At 39.0% G+C, this 23,503-nt stretch overlaps 1 protein-coding gene across 2 annotated transcripts in view; it reads left to right on the top strand.

Moving 5' to 3' along the window:
- PTPN5 (protein tyrosine phosphatase non-receptor type 5) overlaps positions 1-23,503 on the top strand; it is a 66,686-nt gene that overhangs the window by 36,385 nt on the left and 6,798 nt on the right. For both annotated transcript variants that reach the window (XM_071761667.1, XM_071761668.1), the window contains exons 6-14: positions 226-345; positions 1,524-1,607; positions 4,260-4,498; positions 7,378-7,567; positions 10,561-10,645; positions 14,656-14,735; positions 15,219-15,356; positions 18,075-18,185; positions 22,302-22,462. In XM_071761667.1, coding sequence (XP_071617768.1) covers positions 226-345; positions 1,524-1,607; positions 4,260-4,498; positions 7,378-7,567; positions 10,561-10,645; positions 14,656-14,735; positions 15,219-15,356; positions 18,075-18,185; positions 22,302-22,462 — 1,208 coding nt within the window. The remainder of the gene's footprint in view (positions 1-225; positions 346-1,523; positions 1,608-4,259; positions 4,499-7,377; positions 7,568-10,560; positions 10,646-14,655; positions 14,736-15,218; positions 15,357-18,074; positions 18,186-22,301; positions 22,463-23,503) is intronic.

Genomic DNA, 23,503 nt, shown 5'->3' with positions numbered 1-23,503 from the left:
TAACTCAGTGACAGGCAGCTAGGTAATGGCAGCTGAGCATTTAGACTTCTGTCTTTTTATTCTTGTTAAGCTACAGCTTAGAAAATACCTGACTTCTTAAAGCAAACATGACGTTCATCATGAAATCAAGGAGAACTAAATTAGTTAATTATGCAGTCTTGAAATGAAAATGAATGTTTGTATAATGAGAGATGCTCATTATGCATTTTCTGATTGATTGCACAGCTTCTCTGCATGATGCTGTGGTTCAGCACTTACGGGACCACCCCAGCAGCTCAGAATGCCTTTGACCTGCTCTCCTACTTGCTTACCCCATTTAAACAATTTCTGTCAGATCAAGGGGAGGTAAGTCCCTGTACTCCTCTGTGGTTGTGTAGTCAATGTCTTGGGTGGTGCTTCTGATATCTCTTCTGACAATGCACATGCACTTCATATATCATAGTGACTGCTGCAATGTGTGTGCATTCTGAAATGGTGAAAAGAGTTTTCTGAAAACAGATCCATATTTTATCTTCAAGATACAGGGCTGAATTTTTGGCTATGATGTTAGATCTGCACAACCTATTTTTCATAATGTGGAAACGATTGCAAAATTAAATGGAGCAGTAAGAAATCAGCCCCCTAATGTGTAGTCCACAGTAAAGGAAGAGCTGGAATGTAACTTATTAGGATGGATCAAAGCTTAAATTCTGGAAGAATGGATCAACCCATATAAAAGGTGCAAATTACGAGATAATCAGTCTCTAAATTCTATCTTTGTTGAGTGTTTAGGGCATATCTACGTGCAGTAAAAGCATGTCAGGTGTACAGATGCAATTATATCTACAAAGCTACTCTGGGAAAATTGCTTAGTTTCTCACCATGACATAATGACACATATACCAGGATGATTCATCTGATAAATTACTGGAGTAATTATATCCAGTGCAGTTTTCTCTGGTGTGGACAGAACCTTAATTAAGTGGTGAGCAGATTTCAAGAACCAGTTGAAATATATTTGCTACCAGAATGCTTAGATTCATTGTACATAACCCTTGTAGCAGAGACTATTCAGAGCAAACTGGAAATCTGCCTCCATGCCTCTTGGGGATGGAGTACTGTGGAGACTGTTTTCTGTATTCTCTTAACAATGTTTAGGGGTGGCATGTCATGTCTTTTGTTTATTTGAAAGAAGAACTTTTTCTGTTGCTCTTTTTCAGCTGAATTTATTATGCATAATCAGAACTCTTCATTAGAGCATTGTCTGTATCTTACTTGCCATAGGTCAATCATTAACTAATGGCTCCTTACAGGAAATCCCTCATGTATAGGATTTTGACTTAAAATAAGTGTCCAAAAGCTTATAAGCTTCTAAAGCCTAGCACCCCGTTGTTGGTAATGGTTTTTCCATGGAAGGAGTATCGTATTACTAAGTCTGCATGGGAATCCAAGAATAAATACAGTTTGCCAAGGATATGCACATATGGCTCTACATTGTGACCCCAAATACTTTATGAATCATTCTCAATTCTGTTGTTTCACAGGACCTGACTAAAATCGGGAGCGTTGTGGTATCATACATCCTGCTGTCTTTAGCTTCCCTAGGACTGTTATTTGTAGGATCTCTGGTAAGTTGTGATACTGTGGAAACCAAATTCATGCCTTTTTTTCAGTGAGTTTTCATAAGATGTTTTTAATGTTATGCCCAAATTGATTGTAATGCAACATCTTTGGGGCTAGTTCTGTGTAACTATCTGCTTGCTTTATGTAGGGGAATCGTGCCTGCATTTATCCTTATTCAGTTTCTTGATGAGCTGGGGATTACACTGACTTTTTTTACTGAGTGGCATTATAATGAAATCTTTCTTCTCTATATGCACCCCTCTCTCTTTATGTATGTGGAACTGGTACACCAGTGCCACACTGTATATGCTAGATGGCATAACGTGGAAAACAGCTTATGCTTTTTTTTCATTTGGTAATGGTGGTAACTTGAATAGTGCTTTAGTAGTTCCCTGGGGAAGGGAGATAAAGTGCCTGCTTATACAGGTACTGTATTGCTTTAGTGCAGAGCAGTAACTGTTGGACCACATAACAAGGCTGAGAAATGGTGGTCAAGTGGATTCTCAAAAAGTCATAGAGAGAACAGAGACCCTGTCTGGTTGTGCACTTGCTAAAGTCCTGCTCATTCCTGTATCAGAGAATTTTTGACTCTGATACATGTAGAGCTCAGCTAACATTTTAGGCACTCCTCTGAGAATACCCTGGTACCAGAATGTGTTGGGAGGTAGCAGTCAACAGAGAAAAGTTGAACAGTATAAAAGGCTGAATAGAGTGCCTGAGACTTGTATTAGTCATACTGTTCTCTGTCTCATGTAATGGTGTGTTGAAGACCCAGGGAGCTGCAAGGAACCAGCACTGAGCTGTCTAATCCTCCTGAACAGGTTTTCAGAGCTGACTTATTTTTCCATTATTTAGTTTAACCCTATCACTCAAGTATAGCTTAGTTTCTTTCAGTGTCTTGGCCAGCTCCTCATTTGCCACACACTTCTTTCACCCTAAAGAAAAGCTGCTTTGTTTCTAGGGTGAACTCTTTGTTTCTTTGTATTTACAGTGTTTTGAATCAGAAGCAAAGTCAGTCTTGTGTCACCACATCAGCTCTAGAATCTGTAATGTATAATTGATACCTAGACCTTGAACTCAGCCCTTGGCACAAGTGTAGATTTTAGCAACAACAGTACAAAATTGAGCAGGTACTTTAATAGCTGAGCAGTTCACAGTGTTCAGAATTGCAGTGTGTGAAAGAACCATGGCTACTACATTGCACTGCCAAGCTCTGGAAGTCATCTTTGGGAATGAAAATAGATTCACCTCTTCAAGCTTCTTGTTTGTCATCCAGCAGGCCACCCATGTAGGATAGACTCTGTTCAAACTTGGACCTAAATTTGTGTAAAATTAAAGTCTAGGAATCATGTTCCTATGTTTGTTTTTGTAATTACTGTGTACTCTGATGAACAGAAGCATAAAAAATGTTTGAAATAACTGTTAGATGAATTTTGTGAGAGTCTTTTTGAGAGTCTAAGATTGACTACAGATAGAAATTAAAACTTCCTTCACTTCATTTCATTCTTTAGGCTCAGAGAAATGACAGCACAGGCACAAGAAAATTCTTGTTTAAAATCCTGTACAAGCTAATGTGCTTTACTAGCCTAGGAAGAGAAATTGGACTTTTTCATGGTATGTTTTCTAAGTTCAACTGCCCATGTAGAAGCCATGTAAGAAAAGTGTAGGAGAGGCTTTACTTTGGAATATACGACGGGGTGTTCTTAGTTTCAAATGTGTGTGTGACAGCACAATGTAGCTTGTATAACATTCAGCCTCACTGATACTGCTTCTGCTTCAGTGCCAGAGAGATGAAGTGGGGCTGAGGTTCCAGATCCTGGAATTCAGAAGCTAAAATTAAAATTTTTAACTGAGACCTGTAGGGAGGGTTAAACAGTCTACTGGTTGAATCTCCGAATCATGTAATCTGCTATAGCAGCTGTGCAAACCAAACCAATACAGTAATTTTTTTAGATTCATGCCATTTCAAACCTTTTATTAATTTGTTATACACTTGAATTTACATTTATGTCCTAGAACTTCACAAGATCCATTGATTAATGCATATACCATTTAAATAAGACAATATTTAAATAAGACAATTAGAATACAAACCAGTCTTTGCCACTAGTCAAAAATTGATACTGGCATTCTGAGCCTCAAAACCAGGTATCTGAGAATAAAGGCCTCTTTAAAAAGTGGTCAGTTTTGACATTAATTCAGGGTACAATTCCAGATTATAAGAGATGTGCAGTTCAGGAAAATTATATTTAGTTTTCTTAACCTTATTTCTAAATCTTAGATGGAAAACCTGTAAGTCAGGAGAGGTATGATTTGGAGAACAATATGACAGATTTATATTTTTTAAACAAGACTAGGAAGGGTAAGAAACTGAACAAAAGGACAGTGATATCACATTGGTTGCATATGATGGTCACAAGCACATCCTGTTTCCATGGTGTCCCCGAGTTAAGCCTGGCCAGCTCTGTGGAAACCTCTGTGGCTGAAAGCAGGTTTGAATGTCCTGGTAACACGCACCACAAAGCTGCTCCTGCCTGGAACATTCCTGTCCCCTTCAGTGCTCTCCAGTTCTAATACCTTATAGTATAGCTGGGATGCTGCCCTAAAGACCTCTGGCACCAAGCAGAAAGCTTTTTTATATGTTTGTTTTCCTTCAGTTTTGGCATCTCCTCAGAGCCCGCCCAGACCTCCCGTTTCCACTCCCAGAGGACAGACGGCAGTCTGTGAGCCGGCAGCCTTCGTTCACGTACTCAGAGTGGACAGAGGATAAAAATGAAGATGATTTCCTAGATCTGGATCCCGTGCCAGAGACCCCGGTCTTTGACTGCGTAATGGACATTAAAGCAGAGACAGATCCAGCTACTCTAACGGTGAAATCCGTGGGCTTGCAAGAAAGGTAGGGTGGATGTGACCAAGAGGGAAAAGTCCAGCCCAGATTGTGTTGACTGAAGAGTTCTGTGCCTAGGAGGAAGCTTTATTGCCTCCACAAATGTCACTTGAAAATGTGCTTTTAAAACAAAGCACCTGCTTTAATTTCTGTCTTGTATAAACATGCTAGCAAAACAAGAGTGCCATTCCTAGACAGCTGCCCATAAGTCTTGTTCAAAAGCATAACTTTTCCTTTCCAATATCCATTTCTGTTTGATCTCAGTCTATTACCATTCCCTAAGATGTAACTGCATAGAATGAAATCCACTATAGGGCAGTGAAAGTTTTACAAGAATTGGATCTTGTTAATTTTTTTCTGTCACTCGTGCTCGAAAATTATTCCTTTCTTCAAAAGCAAACAATAGGACAATTGGTAATCTAGAATAGTTCTTATATAGGTGATTTAGTCCAAAAGTAAATTAATTACTTTGAAGTTAACCAACTTCTGGGAGATCTGGTGTTCTTGTTAGACTATGAGGGCAAAAGAGTTTCTCAGAGAGATTCACAGCTGGGAAAGAGCAGTTTTAAGATAAAACAATCTCTTTCTGTTTTGTGTTTTTTCAGTTGCTTTAGTGAAATAGAACAAAGCTCTTGATGATAGAAATCCCGTGAAGAAATTCTGCAAAGGTGCTGATGTTATGAGTAAGAATGAGTTTACCAAACGCCCCAACATAGTGAAGTATCACCTTTATTTCTAGGCTTTCCAGATTAATTAGGGTGCCAACCACAGTTAATTCTCATACCTACAATTTAAAGGGCAGAACTTAGATTTTTAGAAGTATGATGCTGAGTTTTCAAAGCTCTACATGGTGCAGCAAAAGGAAATGTTATAGAAGAGGCTTTTAATTTGGACTCTGTAAGCTCAGGATGTTTTTCTCACTTTATTCTTGGTTACATTTATTCTAAAATGTCCTACTTTTTATTGTTATATTCTACTTTGAATATGAGATTGCAGTAACCTCTGAGGCTTGTCCCTGAACCTGCTGTGAGTTTTGCAGTTGCTTTTCATTATGGACAAGATTTGGCCTTAAATACAGCAGGCATCTGTGCTTTTCACTGTCCCTGATTTCATTCCATCTCTCTTATTTTGAAGATGCTGACATTTCTTCTCAGAAGACCACTAGCCTGCAGGAAAGATACCCACTGTTTCAAGAGAATTGGGAATATCAATTGTTTCATGTAATGAATTACAGTTTAAAAACTGAAAGAGTTAGAGGTGGGAAAAAGAAAGAGATTGCTTGAAGTTCTCACAGTAGGTAGTATGTGTGCACTTAAAATGTAAAATCAACTTGTTTTCCACATACACCTGTGCTTAAGAAGCCAGACATCATTTCAGGTTTGAGCTGTGCTCCTATAGGTTTTGTTTACAGCAAGAGTTGTCATCTCCTTTTTTTTTTTTTTTTTGGTGTTGTGCTGAATTTTCTACCCAATCCTCTTTTGCATCCATTCTGTTGTTCCATATTCCATCCCTCTTTGTTCTTAACTTCCTACACCACTAGAAGGGTAATCACTAGCTGGATTCAAACAGCACTGAATGTTTCTCTTAAGGCTGAACAATCTCATTTCCTCATGCTGAAGAACTGTTGGTATTTTTATGTATGTACCCTCTTCTACCTTAAAAGAACTGAAAGCACTTGTTATCAAATGCAGCTGTTTCTGGGGAAGAATGTAGTAGCTATTTAACAACACACAGGAGGGACAGGATAAAAGCTTTTGAAAGTTATCATTAAGGATTCAGTGTCTACAGCTAGTGGTCATGTTTCATCCAAAATCATTTCCTCATGACTGTGAATCATAGCAGGATGCTGGCTGCAGATTCTTTTGGACAAGCTCCTGAATCCAGAAAAAGGCTGTCATCCAAATAATGACTTCTGTCTTCTCTGGGAGCTGGTCATGCCTGCATGTTTGCATGTTTTTTCAACAACTCCTTCAAACACCTCCTAATTAGATTTTGCCAGTTGAGAGTCACCAAAAATAGGTTCACTGTGGGGATGCATAGAACATTATACCTCTGGTAATCTTCATATTGTGTAATTTTATTGTTATGTCAAAGATACTTAAATATAGATTCACTGAAGACATTTACATTTTACTTTGTTTCTGTAATACATGAGATTGACAGAAGCTCAGAAATGCTTTAAAATGCATTCAATAAACAGTGCAGGAATTTAGAGTTTTTCATTCTGTTGTGTGGCTGCCTTACAGTAAAGCCACAAAAAATTCCACACTCAGTAGCATCTCTGTTTTTAAGGTAACTTAGAATTTTTTGACTTTCATTTTACCCTTCTCAGGATGTTACTGTTTTTCAGGAAAGAGTTTTTCAGACAAAAAAAATTATTCAGTATAATAGTTAGCTTCTCATGTCTTTAATAATGTTTTTCTCATGATCTTATCCCCCTGATGTCTGCTACTACAAAATAGTTATTCAGTAGGATCTGGCCTGGCAAAAAATAAAGACCAAGATTTTCACCTCTGGTGTCCAACATGCCAGTCTGTATTTAGGCATCCCAAAATATAAAAAGATTTACACAAGTATGAAAACTTTCCTGCAGCTGCCAGTTTGACAGACAAGCTGGTTCTATGCAGGTGGCAAGGTGTACATATATGTATACCTTGTTACAGCCAATGCTTTGGGCATGTTGTCCTTCACATTCCACTGTACAAAACAATCCCCTGGTCTTGTCTACATGAGAAGCATCACTTCTCTTTCACAGTTAGTAACAAAAATGTACAGAGCAACCCCAGCTGGGTGCTTTTCTGAAGTTGCTGTGTATCACTGGGGCAGTGGCCATTGCTGACAATAATGGGTCAGTCTGTTCTGTTGTAAGCAAAATTCCTGTTTTGCAGGAGAGGTTCAAATGTTTCACTCACCCTGGATATGTGTACCCCAGGCTGTTCTGAGCAAGGTTTTGGTTATATCATGTCACCACGGGAACAGTCAGCCCAAGAATACCTCCAGACAGCATCAAACATCCTTACTGAAGAGGAACTGCACAAGAAAGCTCTGGATCCTTTCATACTCCAGGCAGAGTTCTTTGTGAGTATCTCACTTCTTTCTTCCAGGAGCATCAAAAAAATGGGATGTTGTCTCTCTTCCATGACCCTTGCTGTTATTTTCTGCAAGTCTAAAATTAGTACACCCAAACACCACTTTCATCAGTGAAGCATTTAATGCAATTTCCCTATTTGTCAACCCTTAAAACGACAGTGTCTGAAACTGTGATACTGGAACTAGAGAACTGGCCTGGTGACAACAAAAAAAAGCATTTTTCACAAGTCTTTTTATTTCTGTTTACAAACTACTTTTAACAAAAAAATCACTTTTTCACTAGAGTACAGAAGACAAGTTTTCTATAGGCACAACTTCTTGAAATGTGTCTGTGGTTGCTCTAGGGATGAAAGTAGTCCAAGTGTATGCACTTTGCTGCTGAATGCTTGGCATGGAGCTGCTTTCCAAGCCTGAATGTTCTCCAGCTAACTGAAGCACAGGATGGCTGTCATTTAGCAGGAGCCATAAAAGTATGTCTTACTGATTAATTTTATTTTTTTTTTCACAAAATTTAGTACTTCTAGGCTGTTCTCTCAGTTGCATTTAGGTTTCTGAGGTGTGTTTCCTTGGCTCACTGTTGCTTTGGGAGCAACAATTCTTCACCTAATTTTGGGAAAAAATATATGTGTACAAATGAAGCAATCAGCTGAAAATCTAATTTTAAAGTAGTTTAGGCTAATAGCCAGATACTTTTCAGTGTAGAGTGCACTGGGTTTTTAGATCTTTGCATTGCACAAGTCTTTTCCCTAATTGCTTGAGTGTTTGTGTGGTAGACATTGTCATGCTTATTATAACTGGCAAAAAAATATGCAAAATGCTGCAGTGGCTATGAGTATTACATCTACTAAGAAGGGTTGTAAATTCCTGCACAAAACAGGAAGAAACCAGCATGCACAGTCTTTGAGTGCTGAGGAATTTTGAGCACGTGACCAAGACCTCCTGAAGTTAATGCTGCCAAGTCAAATATTCTATTAAGCAAGGAATCTCAGGAGAGCAGAAAGATGATGATATTTTGCAACTTAACAGTCCTTTCAGCCTATCCTATTTATGACCTCTAAGGGCCTGGAAGGGTGGGGTTTAACACTCCAAGTATTGCCCTCTCTCCTTCTGCAATTTCAGTGATTTTTTTTTCATGTTACAAGCAGAGGAGATGAGGTGGTCTAGACCTCTGTATTAAAATAGACTGTCAGATATTTGTGGTCCTTAATTCACTTAGTGCTGCACAAGTTGAAGAAAACCAGCCTTTGTGTAGGCAAGCCCTTGTTCTTTTAAAGAAAAACATCTATTGCTGTTCTACAGTGGAAATGTTCTCTTCGTGAGTGTCTGGATTGACTGCTGAACAAGTCTATGTATGGTTTCATCAGTCTCTGAGGTGCACTGTAGCTTTCAAGCAAGGAAAATAAAGTTAGAAGTAGAGAAAAATATGCTTCATATCTCTCCGAGATTTTGAATTAGTTTTCCTGGTGTTTAGAAAATCATTCAACAACCAAGCTATCCCAAGTTATTTTCATTCTTTAATGAAAACTGAAAAAGCATAGGTAAATATGCTGTGCCATGAAATTGTTATTGCTGTAAATAAAAATTGTAAACTAGTTATTTTTTTTAAAAGAAATAGTTGTTATTGGCAAAGCTCTGCAGCACAGATTTTCAGTCTGTCTCACCTACTTGGCTTTCAAAGTCCAGATCCACAATGAGGCAAGCAGCTGTGTTTCATTTTGGAAAGAAAGTCAGAGGGAACATCACTTGCAGGGCTAAGTCCTGAAATTCTTAAAAGATTGAGAGTTTTTACTCAGGCAGAAGTCCTGTTGATTTCACCTTGAATTTGCTTGAGCAGTGAATGACCAAGTCCCAACAACAGAACATGAAACTTAGATGAGGAAGAGTTTTGGATCATACAATACCAAGTAACAACTGTGGAAAACATGAAGGTTTCATTCTCATGCTGTTTTGCAGATTGATAAGAAACTACTTGAACAAAATGTTTTTACCATTATTTGCACCTGGTTAAGCCCAACAGTATGGTCAGTGGCATTTAAAAGACAGAATGCAAGTAGTCCTCTAAAGCTCCAAAATTTAACATAGTCCATAGCTCTTATTTTTTATTTCCTCTCAGACTGAGGCTTATTTTACTCAGCCCTGATTCTAGTTACCAGTATATCCAATACTGGCCTCTCCAATCCAGTGAGCAGCAACTGGGATGACCAGCTCTGCTCCCAAGCTCCCACAAGCCCTTTCTCTGCCAAGCCTGGTTAACACATCCCATCTCATCCCATGTCTGCTGACTCCAGTTGGGGAAAGGTCTCTGCTTGTCCTTGCCTGGCATTGGCCTCTTGCAGGACATGAGCAGAATAAGAAGCCCCTCTGTGTGAGCCTTAGGTCAACAGTGTAGTGAGCAGGTAGTGTCTGAGCACCTGTTTGCTTTCCTTGCCCATGGAGTTTTTAAATGTGGTGAGCAAAAAGAGTGATACCACCACCTGAGTGGGGTCAGTATGCCAGCCTCTCAATGTGTGTCATCATTTGGTGCTGCTGAGAGTCACTGGCAAATTATTTCCTTCCACTGTCAGAGAGGAAGAAGGGGGTGAGTCAGAAAGAACGGTGTCTGAGGTCCATTGCTTTTGGAGCAGAGTGTCTTATGTACCACCTACCACCTTTTCCTTAGTTCTGTGCCTACACTTGCAATTCAATTCTAATAATATTAAGAGCTAACATAATGCTGTCGTGCGTGTTACTCAGTGAATTAGTCACTGTTAGCATTTTTATATTAAGGATTTCAGAAAAGAAAAGCCAGTGACAGCAAAAGGAAACATCAATCACATTTTGGTGGTAAATTACCAGAAGTGCTCTGCCTTACGTCTCAGTTAACTTCATCACTTTGTCTCCCTCACAGGCAGGACATAATGGGCTTGGCTTTTTTATTCCTCCTGTGAGTCTAATAATACTACTTTGTTTTGTGTTTGGGTTTGTTTGTTTGTTTTTAACAGGAAATTCCAATGAACTTCGTTGATCCAAAGGAGTATGATATCCCAGGCTTAGTGCGTAAGAATCGCTACAAAACAATTCTCCCAAGTAAGTTTCTGCTTTTTAAGTCACTGTGGCAGCATCATTAATGCTGTGTGCTGAAGGGCTTTGCACTTTCCTTCCCAGAACTCATGAAATGTGCTGTCACTACAGGGTATTGTCCAAAGGCCACACTTAAGAAACAGTAACATGGCTTCAAAGCATAAATCAAATTTCAGAAGAGGTACAGAGCATGAAGAACCTAAGATTCTCTGAAATAGCAGCACTTAGGTTTGAAGTTAAGATGCTACAACTCACCACAGTAGCTTTATTTGCAAAGCCCAAAAAGTTCAGTGCAGGGAAGTAAAAAATGTCCTCAGCTTTACCTATTATTTTAGTCAGTGAACCTGGATTGGACATGGTTGCAGAACAGGTTTTTTTATCTATTTATTTAGAGTTACACCTCCAGCAGCTGTGGAACTCATCTGATGACTTTGTACTCCACCTTGGACCAGAAATGTAAAAACATTCAGCCAGATTTCACAATAACAGTGCTAATTATGGAGGTGAACTGATAGGTTTTGCTGGAAAGGGGAGACTACAGAAGTGGATAGGGATTTCAGATTCCCAAACTGCTTGACTTTAAAGTGATCTATATTTGGGATTTGGTATCTAGCATGTACATTGAGAACTGGATTTCTGGTTTGTTGTGTTTTAAATACCTCATATTGAATGTTTAAACTGAAGCATTAGAATTGGTGCCATTTTCAACATCCTGTGCCAGGGTTGTAAATAGATGCCAATTGACCCATTACCATATACTTTTCAGAATTATCATTCAATGGGTTAATTGTTTTCTGCAAACTTCATCTCAGCTGTATGGTTATCTGCTAGCAGCTTTTGTTGCCATTTGGACCTCTCCATATAAAAACTAGTTTATACCCTGCCATGCTTCCAAGCTTTAACAAGCTTATACCCAGTTCATTATGATCTGGATATTTTTTTCTGAATGAATTCCAAGCCCAGAAACCTCTGTGCAACTTTGTCCCTGGCTGTGACCAAAGGATGGCCTGATGCTGTTGAGGGAAGGAGAGGGCTGACTGTTCACTTTCATCCAACTACCTCTAGTTTAAAGGGCTGGGTGCTGGCAGTGTTGGCTAGCAAGGAGAGCTAAACATCCCCTTTATGCTTCACAGTCAAGGAACTCAGTAAATTATCCATGCACAAAGCAGGATGAGGTAGAGTCCATCCACTGACCACCCTGACTTTTGTTTGTGACCTGACTTGTTCTGCTTGTTCTACCTCCAAGCATTCCTCCAAGTTCAAGACACAGAAAGCAGTAATGGCAGGAACTGCTGAACAAGCTGCACACCAGCAGACTCAGACAACTGATTATCATAGGGAGCAGCAAATGCTTGATTACCAAACCAGAGTCAAAATCAAAATCTGAATTTAATAAGTAAAATTCCTGTTTTCTTTCTATTGCCAGAAGCAGTCTAGGCAGTTATCATTAAAAGGTAGGCAATCACTTAGCATAATGATCAGTTATTTGCAACCCTAGATTTGACTGTAATAAGTGAGAGACATAATTAATCTCCTTTATGTTACTTTTATAGAAAAATCTTATTGCAGAATCTTCAATTTGCTGTTGATAATAAAAGGGCTTAGAAGGTGGCTTTTTGATGGCAGAAAGAGAGTTTTAGGAAAATGCCAAGCTTGGGAGGTTTTATTTGAATATTTTGTAACTATGAATTGGTTTATTTGCAGACAGTCCTCTTCAGGGGATGAGTCCTATGGGACTTCCTGAAAAGTGATAACTCAAAGATGTGTGGAGGCTCTTTTTGAATATATAGAAAAGGATGTTCTTGTTACAGAATTCTAGAGGTGTCAAGAACTTACTGGAATATGTGAATGAATTCTCATTGAATCCTTTTCTCAAAAGTAATGTCTAGGCAGACTTTTAAAAATTCCTATATTGCTTTTACACCATTTTAATTATACCAAACATTTCAATTAAGTTTAGCAAGTTCTTCTAAAATGTCAAATGTAGTACTAACAACAAAATGGCCATCAAAGAGTCTGGGAAAAAAAGCTGACATGTAATTTGGCTTCTTAGATATATGGACTGCTACTTTTTTAAAGGCATGGTGTTTTCTTTAGCCTGGCCCTTATACTGTTTGGTTTTTTGTTTTTTGTTTTCCTGGGAGAAATGCTTTCAAGAGTAGGATTTGGTTTTGCATAAATGCTTCTCTATTGAAAATACAGAATTCATACTCATATATTGAAGCTTTGTTCTGACTTTTTGTTTGTTTTTTTTAGGAGGACTTTGTTTATGTTCTTCTAAGAGGTGCAATTCAGCTTTGGCCACTCTTAGAAAAACAGTGCATGTTCTTGTACCAACAATGCATTAATAGGCCCCTTGCATGGAATAAGGCTGCAGCTGCCCTAGCAAATGTAAATACTACATTAACAGAAAAACCACAATCCTAGTGTCATATTTTAAAGTAAAAGCACAATCTGAATAATGTTTTAATACTTGTGGATACAGCAATATAAATGGCCTTAGTGAAAATTAACTCAAATTCAACAACAGTTGAAGAATACTATAAGCAATCTGTGCTTAAAAGCCTGTGACAACTGTTGATAGACTTCTTCAGACATTTTATTTCTCCCTGAAGACCTACCATGAGATGGACAACATCGTATTATTGCTATTATTAGTAGGGAAAAATCATTACTCAAACTTCAGCAGACTGCATGGATGACAGCATAATACCCAGGGAAAGGAATTTCATGTGAGGGGTCCAACTACCCAGTCCAGTGACATTTAAATAAGCACCTGGCAACCAGTGTCACCTTCTTGATGGTGTGAAGTGTTACAGAGTATCAGAATTACTGATTAAAAATCAGATTTTATCTTGTCTCACCATCTCCCCAGCACCAGAGACATAAGCAAATCTGAGCAAGAGGGAATTGTATTAGAGAGGAACTCGCTGGTTTCAGTACTTTTTTCCTATAAAACAACATCTTTGTTAATATCTTTGGTTTGTGGATTGTGATTATCACATAATAGATAACATGAATCTGTTCTGTCTGAGGACAGCTTTTCATGCTGAGTCTGTGTTTATAGTACTGTAGAAATTACTCTGTGCTTAGTCCTTTGTGCTTTACCCAATATCACACTATTTTTGCATATTTTTTATTTTCTTCTGGTGTCTAAGCAGACTGAATTTTTTATGAAGTAGTCACCTGTGGTTTGTTTTTAATATTCTTCTGGTAGCAGACACTGCTGATGGCTGCTGAGGCCTCTGTCAGGAGGATGTTTCTTGTCAATGATGTTAAACTGGTGAGAGTGGATGAACGTGGGGCTGTGTCAGCTCACATTACTGTCAGTGCAACAGCTCCCATTGACTTCAGTGGGAATTGGACTGAACTTGTGGAATAATTTTGTCATTTGTTGTCTTATTAAAACAAGAATGATGCTTCATAAACAGCCCCAGTGAGGGAGACTCAAGTGCTGGAGAGCCTTAGGCAAAGTATAGGAGACTGTTAATGTTCTTTAATTTCTCTTTAACCATTACATCTGTTAATATCACATTTCAGAACTTCACTGCAAGACAAAACAGGGAAAGAGTTCTTGTCATCTGGATTGCCTGTGTACAAGAAATGTGTTGGGTTTTTTTATAGTTCAGAAGAAAAGCTTTTTGCTGCAATTTCAGACCCAATCTTCTAGCATCTTACAAGTCAGAATGAGTCTGTTGACTTAACAGATTGAGAAATAATTTCCTGGAGTAGAAAACTGCTTTTCCAGAGTCACTGTGGGATACTGGCCCTGCAACAGGAACAATTAAGCAGGCCTCAGAGAGTGGGTAAAACTATCAGAAGAAACCTCATTACCTCAGCCATGCTTTCCCCTTTCTTTATGGTAACATTTTAACATGGGAGCTCTCCAAAACCACTCACATCATTTGTGATGGCTGAGAATGCATCTAAATGTGTTGCTGTACAAAATAATCTAGTGCCTCTCTCTCTCCTCTGAAAAACTGATAAACTATTACTTTTCTCTTTACACATTTCAGATCCTCACAGCAGAGTGTGCCTTACCTCAGCTGATCAGGACGACCCCCTCAGCTCTTACATCAATGCTAACTACATCAGGGTAGGAGCCTCAGTAGTCCAATGTGTCTGCCTAGCACCTATCAACCACTGCTAATGTAAACAGAATTACAACATCCACTGGCATTTAAAGGCATCCTAGCTGAAATAATTTCTCTTCTCTCCTGCTTGCATTAACTGAAAACCAAAGCTTAAAGTGCAACTGTACAAGTTGAGACCAGACAAACCCATTTCTGCACTTCCTGATGCAAATTGGTTGTCAGCTGCCCTGACCAAGGCACTGGATAATAAGCCTGAATAAGGCTCTTGACGTAGCCAGAATCCAACCTCAAGACTCTCAGACACTCATTGGTGGAATTACTTGAGTCCATATTGTGTTCCATGTTTACATGTGCAGGAGAAGAGAGAGAACAGATGCCTTGGAGTCACCATTTCAATCAGTGGAAGCTCTCAGTTTTAAAGACTGAACCTTCAAGGTTGTGGCAGACATCCCTGCTAAACTGATCTCTTGTTGTTTTGTTGGCAGGGCTATGGAGGAGAGGAAAAGGTGTATATTGCTACTCAGGGACCGATAGTTAACACTGTCAGTGATTTCTGGAGAATGGTGTGGCAGGAGCGTTCTCCCATCATTGTCATGATTACCAATATAGAAGAGATGAATGAGGTAATGGTTTTAATACTGAAATTAAGATGCTGAAACTTTCTATTCACCACCAACTTCCAGAAATTAAACTATTGTGGTACTTCTGTTATTCCATCTAAAGTGATTTTTGTTTACTGTTTAAAGTATTGCTGCCCTCCAACTGTTCGTTACTTACCTGCTGAAATATTTGCCCCATAGCAGAGTTGCAAAAATCATGTGCCTGGGCTTCAGTTCATAGGCAGGTAGCTTTTCTTAGCAGATTAAGGTGTAAGAAGGTGGTCTGGACACGTGTTGGGCTCTTCAACCCCCTCATCACTAGCAGAAAGGTGTAGTTGAAAGACCCAAATGTTCTTAAGATGAAGGAGCAGTATTTGCCAAAGCTTGTCCCCTAGTAGTAATTTAGGTGAGAGAGTTCCCACTTGAGAAGAAGCTTTAGACAATTAGGAGCCCAAGAATATGGGCATAGCTCCTTCATACAGAATTATAATGGCTTAAATGCTAGCTGGAAGCTTAATGCCCATAATTAAACATGTGTACAAATTTTTAGCTTTCCCCAGTTGTGAAGTAAATAAATTTAACCTTAGACTTTAGTGAAAAAAAGAGATGAACAAAACAGACAGAATTATCATGTTTTGCAAGTTAAAAATGATCAAATTTCACAGTCACACTGTCAAAGGCATTCCTGATGCAATACAGTAAGTTGGTGATTTAATGTTTTGTTTGCACTAACATTTTAAACTCGCATTTGCCTCTATCTGAAAGGCAGCACTGAAGTAAGATGTTAAAATGTCATGACAGAGTGTAGCAGAATCATCTAAGGACATCTAAGCTTAAAGAGGAAGATGCAGAGGAAATATTGGTCCTGAATGACATCTCTGGTGATAAGTTCATCCACTATAGTTCTCATCACAAGACTGTATGTGAAAATAGCCTTTAAATCTTCATTTTGTCCTACCCACACTGACCAAATATTTCACCCATCATATCACTCTTGGGTAGCAGTGCACTGCAGTGCATGTGCACTGCATGGCTGGAGCTTGCTACAGCCTGTGTGTCTTAAAAGAGCTGCTGAGCCTTTTCTGATACCTTTTGTGTCGAAAATTAAAGTGTCAGGAATCTCAACCATAAATACAGGGTACGTCCTTTCATGTAAATGTATTCTATATTAATTCCTTTTCTTCCATAACACATGTATTAATGTATGAATAACAGGACTCAGAAGCACATAGATTCAAATCCAATACCTTTGTTCAGCAGAGATGTAACTAAGGCTTTGTGCTCTTCCTCAGTGCAGTGATTTTGCTAATGCGAGTATTAAAAGCTCTGTATCTCAGCCTTCTGTCACATCTAATCTGAACTGACAGACAGCCCACGAAAATGAGTGGGCAATCTTACTCCACTCCTTTAAGCAGAGCAATGTCTGTGCTATTGATAGCTGCTACCACTCTTGACAATTTTTACAATGGAATCTGCAGTTTAAGAGTAGAGGAAGCAAAAATGCAATCTGCGTAAATAATTTCCCGGAGACGCAGTGGGCCACGCTCCCAGTGGGTTATTAACTCATGAGCTGTGCAGAAGGAACAACACTGATTCTCCCACACAGGAATTTTGATTCAGTAACTTTGCAAGATACTCCTGTAGTTAGTCTTCCTCTTGAAGTGGAATTGGTTTTGGTCAGAGATAGCAAAATGATTTAGCTTGGTTCCTTCAAGCTTGTGTATAGCTATGGAAAATAAACAGCTTACTATCATCTTTAACTGGGTTTACCCAATAGCAGCTTCTTGCTCTGCTGTGATAACATTACCTCCACCTTTATCACAAAAGAGCCTTTCCCAGATCCTGCCTTGTTCATGTCATTCCTTGTCTATGAACTATTTCATGCACCATGTTGAAGTGCCTGTCTCTTCCTTTTCATATTTGTTAGTTTAAAGAGAAATCACAAACAAAATATACCTGTCTTTCTCAGTCTTCCTTCTAGGGTAGGAGTGTGTACACATTTTCACCAGCTCATCTCTAGTGTACCAGTACCACAATGTAGATTTGCAAGTGGACTATAGTTTCTGCTTCTCTAATTGTCAGGTTGTGCTGACTGCATCTCAGATTTTTTGAAAAATCAGATGTAGTAGTCTCACAGCTCTTTGCTTCCTTTTTGTTCCTTAGCTTTGAAAGATTCTCAGGCTCCCTTTAAAGTGGATTTTGGTACATAATCTAATGCCTGAAACATTGCCAGTCATGTTCTTTTCTACAAATATATATGCAAATGATCATCTGATATTCAGATAGCATTGACCCTTCATGTAAAATAGAAATATCTATTTTGTGTTGCTGTAGCAGTGTATGCACATCACAGAAATATTGGTAGCTGGTGTATATTATACTAATCATTTTTATCTTAAGAAAAGGATTAATCTAAAAACACAAGCAATTTGCCACTGGCTTTCCTAATGAACCTTCAAAATGCACATCAATTGCATGAAGATAAATAATGGGTATGTGTGTTTAAAGGGATTAGTTATTCATTACTTTATCTGTGCATTCTCATCATGCAATCAGGCTATCATGAATGCAGCATAAATCACCTGAGATTTAGACCCTGTTTAGAAAGTGGAAACTTGTACTTATTATAGAAACAAAATTTATTCATATTCATCTATGCATGTGCTGTATCGAATTTCAGAGGAGTAAAAATGAGCCTCTCTTGCTATCTGCTTAACTAGATTTATTTTATATTGCACACAGAAATGCACAGAATATTGGCCAGAGGAACAGGTCATCTACGAAGGGATAGAAATCAGAGTTAACCAAGTCATACAAGCAGACGATTACCGTTTAAGGCTCATCACCCTCAAGGTAAATCATTCCAACCTAGCTACAGCAGTTTAGCTGCCTAAACCCTTAAATGGAGATGGTCATGAAGAGCTGTGTAGAAATCTCCACACTGGACTGATGTACAAGTACCACTTCTCATTACTGAAGTCACTATAGCTTTTCCCAGTTCACCAACATACAAAGATTACAGTAAAATAAACAGAGATGTAGACTGCATATGTACAGTCTGAAAGCTACCAGGCCAGTTGTAGCTGTATGGAGTTCACTTGGTGGAAGAAACCAGTGACTCATTCTGTGCCTCTGTCCTCTGTGTTCACTGGTCATGTAGAGTGCTGTGTTAGCTCAAGGATAGCTTTTTACCAGCCTTTGCAAGTCTTACTGCAGACAGAACTGGTGGTACAGCCTGCTAAACTCTGTGGTTATAATCTGTAGAATTCAAAAGCATCTTCATTCTTTAGGCCCTGTGCTTTAGCAAAGGGTTACCAAGAGGGAACTTATACCTGCATGGCATCTTACATATTTTGTAGTTTGAGGAGACCCCTAGGAAATATTTAGGTTATGTTTCTTGTCTTTTTATGATCATGATTAGGATGCTGTCATATTGCTGGATACCCACCAGCTTTTTATACCTGAGATGACTTGTGCTACTAACAAGAAGTGAGAGAGTTGAGAACTGAGCAAAAAGTGTTTTAAGTTTGTATACCTGTTTTAAGTTTGTATACCTGTTTTTAGTTCCTCTCAGCAGTGGAACTACTGATCTGCTTGTCACTTGTCAGTGGTATGGTAGCACCACTTCTGTTCCCCATGGCTGAACCCCTTTTAATACGTATCACAATCTATTCACATAAATTTCATATATCTTTCATCTACCAGACCTACCCTTACCTCAGTATAACACAGCAATTTCTTTTCAAGCTGAAAAAACTCTCCTTTTTTCTACCCAGTTTTGAGATGCTTCAGCCATATGCTAATAGGCAGAAAGCCAGCATATGAAATCTCAAGTCTGTCACTCATGCTTTTGGCAATGGCAGCAAGGAGAATATCACTCTCCCTGGCAAGTGAGAAGTAAAGAATATTTACAAGTATGTTGCAGGTTTGCAGAGGTCTTAAATACAACTTATCCCAAAGAGTACAATTCACTTGTAAGAATTATACACAGATTAATTCAGTTGGAATGCTGAAATCTGACAGAACAGGTAACTTTCTTGTTACGGTGACATATTTTTGTCTATATAATTGTGGATCCCACAGGAGAAAAAAAAACTCCAACAATCATCAAAGTGAAAGCCAGATTATTTGTCAGAGCTGGCATATCCAGCACATTCACTAACAGAAAGAAAAGAATAGCCAGGGCAGCAGAGTACAGCAAAGTTATAAGAAGATCCCACACATTTTTCCCAGTTATAGGCAAGAAAGACAAGAAATGATCAGAGGGCTGGAGCACCTCCCTGTGAATCCAGGCTGTGGAAGCTGGGGCTGTTCAGCCTGGAGAAGGGAAGGCTCCAAGGTAGGAAATTATTTCCTGTGAGGGTGGTGAGACACAGGCACAGGGTGCCCAGGGATGCTGCGGCTGCCCCCTCTCTGGAGGTGTTTAGGGCCAGGTTGGATGGGACCTTGAGCAACCTGGGCTGGTGGGAGGTGTCCCTGCCCATGCAGGGGGTTTGGAACTGGATCATCTTTAAGATCCCTTCTAACCCAAACCATTCTATGATTCTATGATGTGTTTTCTTATCACAAATTATGTGAAAGTCTTTATTTGAGATACACATCTCCAAGGATGTGTAGTTCCTTCCCTACTCAAGTGACTCAATAATTCTGAGTATTTTCTTTAAGCTCATCCCAGTTTGTTTTTCAGCTTAACAGTGTTTTTTTCAGTACTAGTGGGGCAGAATCTCTTTCCGTGCACCCCAAATGTTAGGAGGTGAGCTGCTGAATTTTAGAGAGGAAATAAAGACTCCATTTGTTAGGTTACCTTTTGTCATTTAATAGCAGCAGTGAAGCAGCATCTCTGGACCATGCATATGTTAAATGACTTGGTAATGAAAACTAGAGATGCCATAAATTGACTCCTGTTTTCCCTTAAATAGGGGTGGTCAGAAACACATGGTACCACCCATGAGTACTGCATGTGTTACAGGACTGTGATACTTCTCTCAGAATAATGGGCAAGCTTTGGCAAGCTTTAGGAATTTAGAAAATGTTCAGGTTTCTTTCCGTTTCTCAAAAAAACCTGCCAGTGTCTATCCACTGATTCATAAGCTCAGCCTCATCTGCAGCATGCATGATGATAGACTTGAAACCATTAATTAAATCTTCCTTCCTCCTCAGTGTTCCCAAAGTATTCTCAATCTCACAGAAGTACCAATAGAGAATAACTTTTTGTTAAAGTCAAAGCAGAAGTGTACAGAACCACAGAAGCCAGGGTTCTCTAAAGTGTGAAACTGGCACCAGGACTGACAAAACTAAAGACTTCTGGAGTTCATCATTAGAATTTTGGCTCTTTTCTGTTTTTTTCTAATGAGTAGTTTTATGTAGTGATTCATGTTTTCTTTCAGGTGGCTTTTACCCTTTTTTTTCCTCAGTATTCTTGACGATGATTTTATTTTTTCACAACCCACTTAAGAATCCAATGTTCCTGACTTCTGCACATAGTCAAGCATTCAAAAGGAACTGTGTATTTTCATGTTTCAGAGCAGTGTTCAAATTTGATTGGATTTACTGTAGTGAGCTCAAGTGCTATTCATGAACACTAGTTACACTTTCTTAACCAGAATATCTCCTCACCAGGGTAAATAACCTAAAGCCAGTCCTTGTGCTATGGTAGTAAGACTCTCCTTTCCTAAACTGAGGTTTCCTAAACCCTAAGGTTCCTCTGGCTGAGCTTCAGTGAGCACTGTGAGCTCAGTGTAAGCTGGAACAGCAACTAAATGAATCCCAGCCATTTGTCCAGTTGTCTGGTTCCTACCCTCGTGCCATTCCCCGTGAGCCCACGCAAGCATTTATGTGACTGTATGGTAAACCAAGGGGGGAAACTGAGTGATCCATCTGAAAATTAATCCAGCATGAGAAAGAAAAAAGATTTAATTTGATCACTTCCCCAATCTAGTTCACTGTGAAGCTAAGCAAAAGCTTTGTCAACCAAAGAAAAGGATAGAAAGTGGCACAAGCACAGAGCACTTATAAGATCCAGTGACTGACAGTTATAGGGAGTTAGGAGTGTAGATGACAGAAACTATTTCCAGTTTTTTGTGCCTGTTTTTTTAGAAAGAGACAAATTTGTTCTCAGTTTCCTCCCCTCTTAAACTCAGTCAAGGGAGGGCTGTGGAAGCTAAAAGTTCTCTTCCTGGACCTTTTGGAGACAGGCTTGCCCCTGTGCCAGCTGGCTTGTGTAATGGCTGGAAGGTTCCCTGAGCTCCATGTTACTCTTTGGCACCTTTCAGAAATCAGGCAGAAGGATGTCAGTTTGAGCACACAAAACCAGAAGCATGCAGTGCTGTTTGGCAGCCAGAAAAGGTAACGACACATTTGCTATATTCATAGCCATGCTGAGGCATAGAGAGAATTGGAATTTGTGTTGGAGAATTGGAATTCTCAAAACGTCCTGGACTGCAGCTAGATACAATTCTCACCTTCTGTAGTGTCTCTGAATTTCTCACCATATCTAAGAGAAGAGTAGAATTGACAGGAAACTGATATGAATCTTTCTGTCAGAAGAGAGAGAAAAATCAGCTCCCACTTTCTCCCTCATCCAGCTATCAGAGGCAGAGATGTGGCTCCTGGCTCTCTGTCTGTCAAATACATTATGAGAGCAATTATGTCACAAACACAGCTCTGGCTTTGCTGAATGAATCTGTGAAGAGGGAACAGACAGCCTGGAGTGTTTAGCACACAGCTCTTGGCACTAAAAGAGCAGCATACTTGGGGTGGATTTTTTTTTTTTCTTTTAAGGCAGTTTACTGAAGTGCAGACATGATATTTGAAATCCAGATTTCTGTGTTGTGTGGCTTGTCATTTGGATCTCCTGTTCCATTTAGCATTGATTTACTCATTCCTAAAGGAAAGGACAGATTTCAATATCAATTTTCAACCAGAGGTTCTTTTAAAATTTGGTGGTGTTTGTCTTTAACTGGATTGCAGAAAGGTGAAGAAATCAGAAACCTGAAACATTACTGGTACACATCTTGGCCAGACCAGAAGACACCAGACCAAGCCCCTCCGCTGCTACAGCTAGTACTGGAAGTGGAAGAGGCAATGCAAAGTGCAGAAAAGAAAAATGCCCCAGTGATTGTTCACTGCAGGTAAATAAATGTTGTACCTGACTCCTAAGAGCTCCTTCACATATGACATAGTGCAGATGCTGTCATATTGGCCATCAGTTGGACATGAGGGAGATTGTGCACAACTGCTTCTGAAACGTGCTTGGAACTTCTAAAATTTAATGACAATTTTCTGTTACAAAGTGTTGCATTCAGGTAGAAACTGAGCTGAACACAGAAGCCTGTGGTGGCTCATTTACAAGGAAGAACAGTCTCCTTTTACTTGCCTTACCAGCAATATATGCCTTTAATGATCCTAAAAGGACCAGGTTACTGAAGATTAACATACTGTGAGTGAAACCAAGCAGGAAGACACATGCAAGCAGAAAAATGAGAACATTTGACTTAAGCTTCAATCCCCCCCTGTTTTATAGATTTCTTTTTTTTTTTTTTTTTTTTTAAATCCTTATTAGACCAAAGACAAGATTAATTTAAGTCTAATACATAAAACAGATTAAACAGCAGCAGAGCTGATTGCAGCAAGTATTAATCAAGAGCCAGGAAATGTATGCCAGCAATATTAAAACTGAAATATCTGTCAACAGCCACTAACAAAGATGAAAACTACTTCTACGGAAGACACAAAATCTTTACAGTGGTTTGAAGCCTGATGAGAAAATTATAATTATCAATCACAGCACAGAAAAAAATAGATAAAGACAGATACTTCTGTCTTCAGAAAGAAATAGGATGATGCACATAACACTTGTAGACATCATGAAGTACATTCTTTTGCACTGCTAACTAGGGAATGTGTTAAGCACCAAATACTAATGATTATTACATCAGTTATACTGGATGATTTTCACCCATGTGTTTAAAAAAAAATTGGTCTATGGGCTGTAAAGCACTAAAGTTTAGTTCTTGTAAAGACTGAGAGTTCTGGAGGTCTCAGAGCAAGTCCTGTTTTGCTAGTTTTTAGAAAAATTAAATGTGCTTACTTGAAAATTACAAGTCAGGTCTCAAACCAGTTATTCCAGGTAGAAAACTTAATAAGCAATGTAGTAATCTGGCTAAGATAGT

The sequence above is a fragment of the Heliangelus exortis genome, chromosome 18 (assembly GCF_036169615.1).
Source record: "Heliangelus exortis chromosome 18, bHelExo1.hap1, whole genome shotgun sequence".
Taxonomy (NCBI): Eukaryota; Metazoa; Chordata; class Aves; order Apodiformes; family Trochilidae; genus Heliangelus; species Heliangelus exortis.
This window is presented reverse-complemented; position numbering and strand designations above follow the sequence as displayed.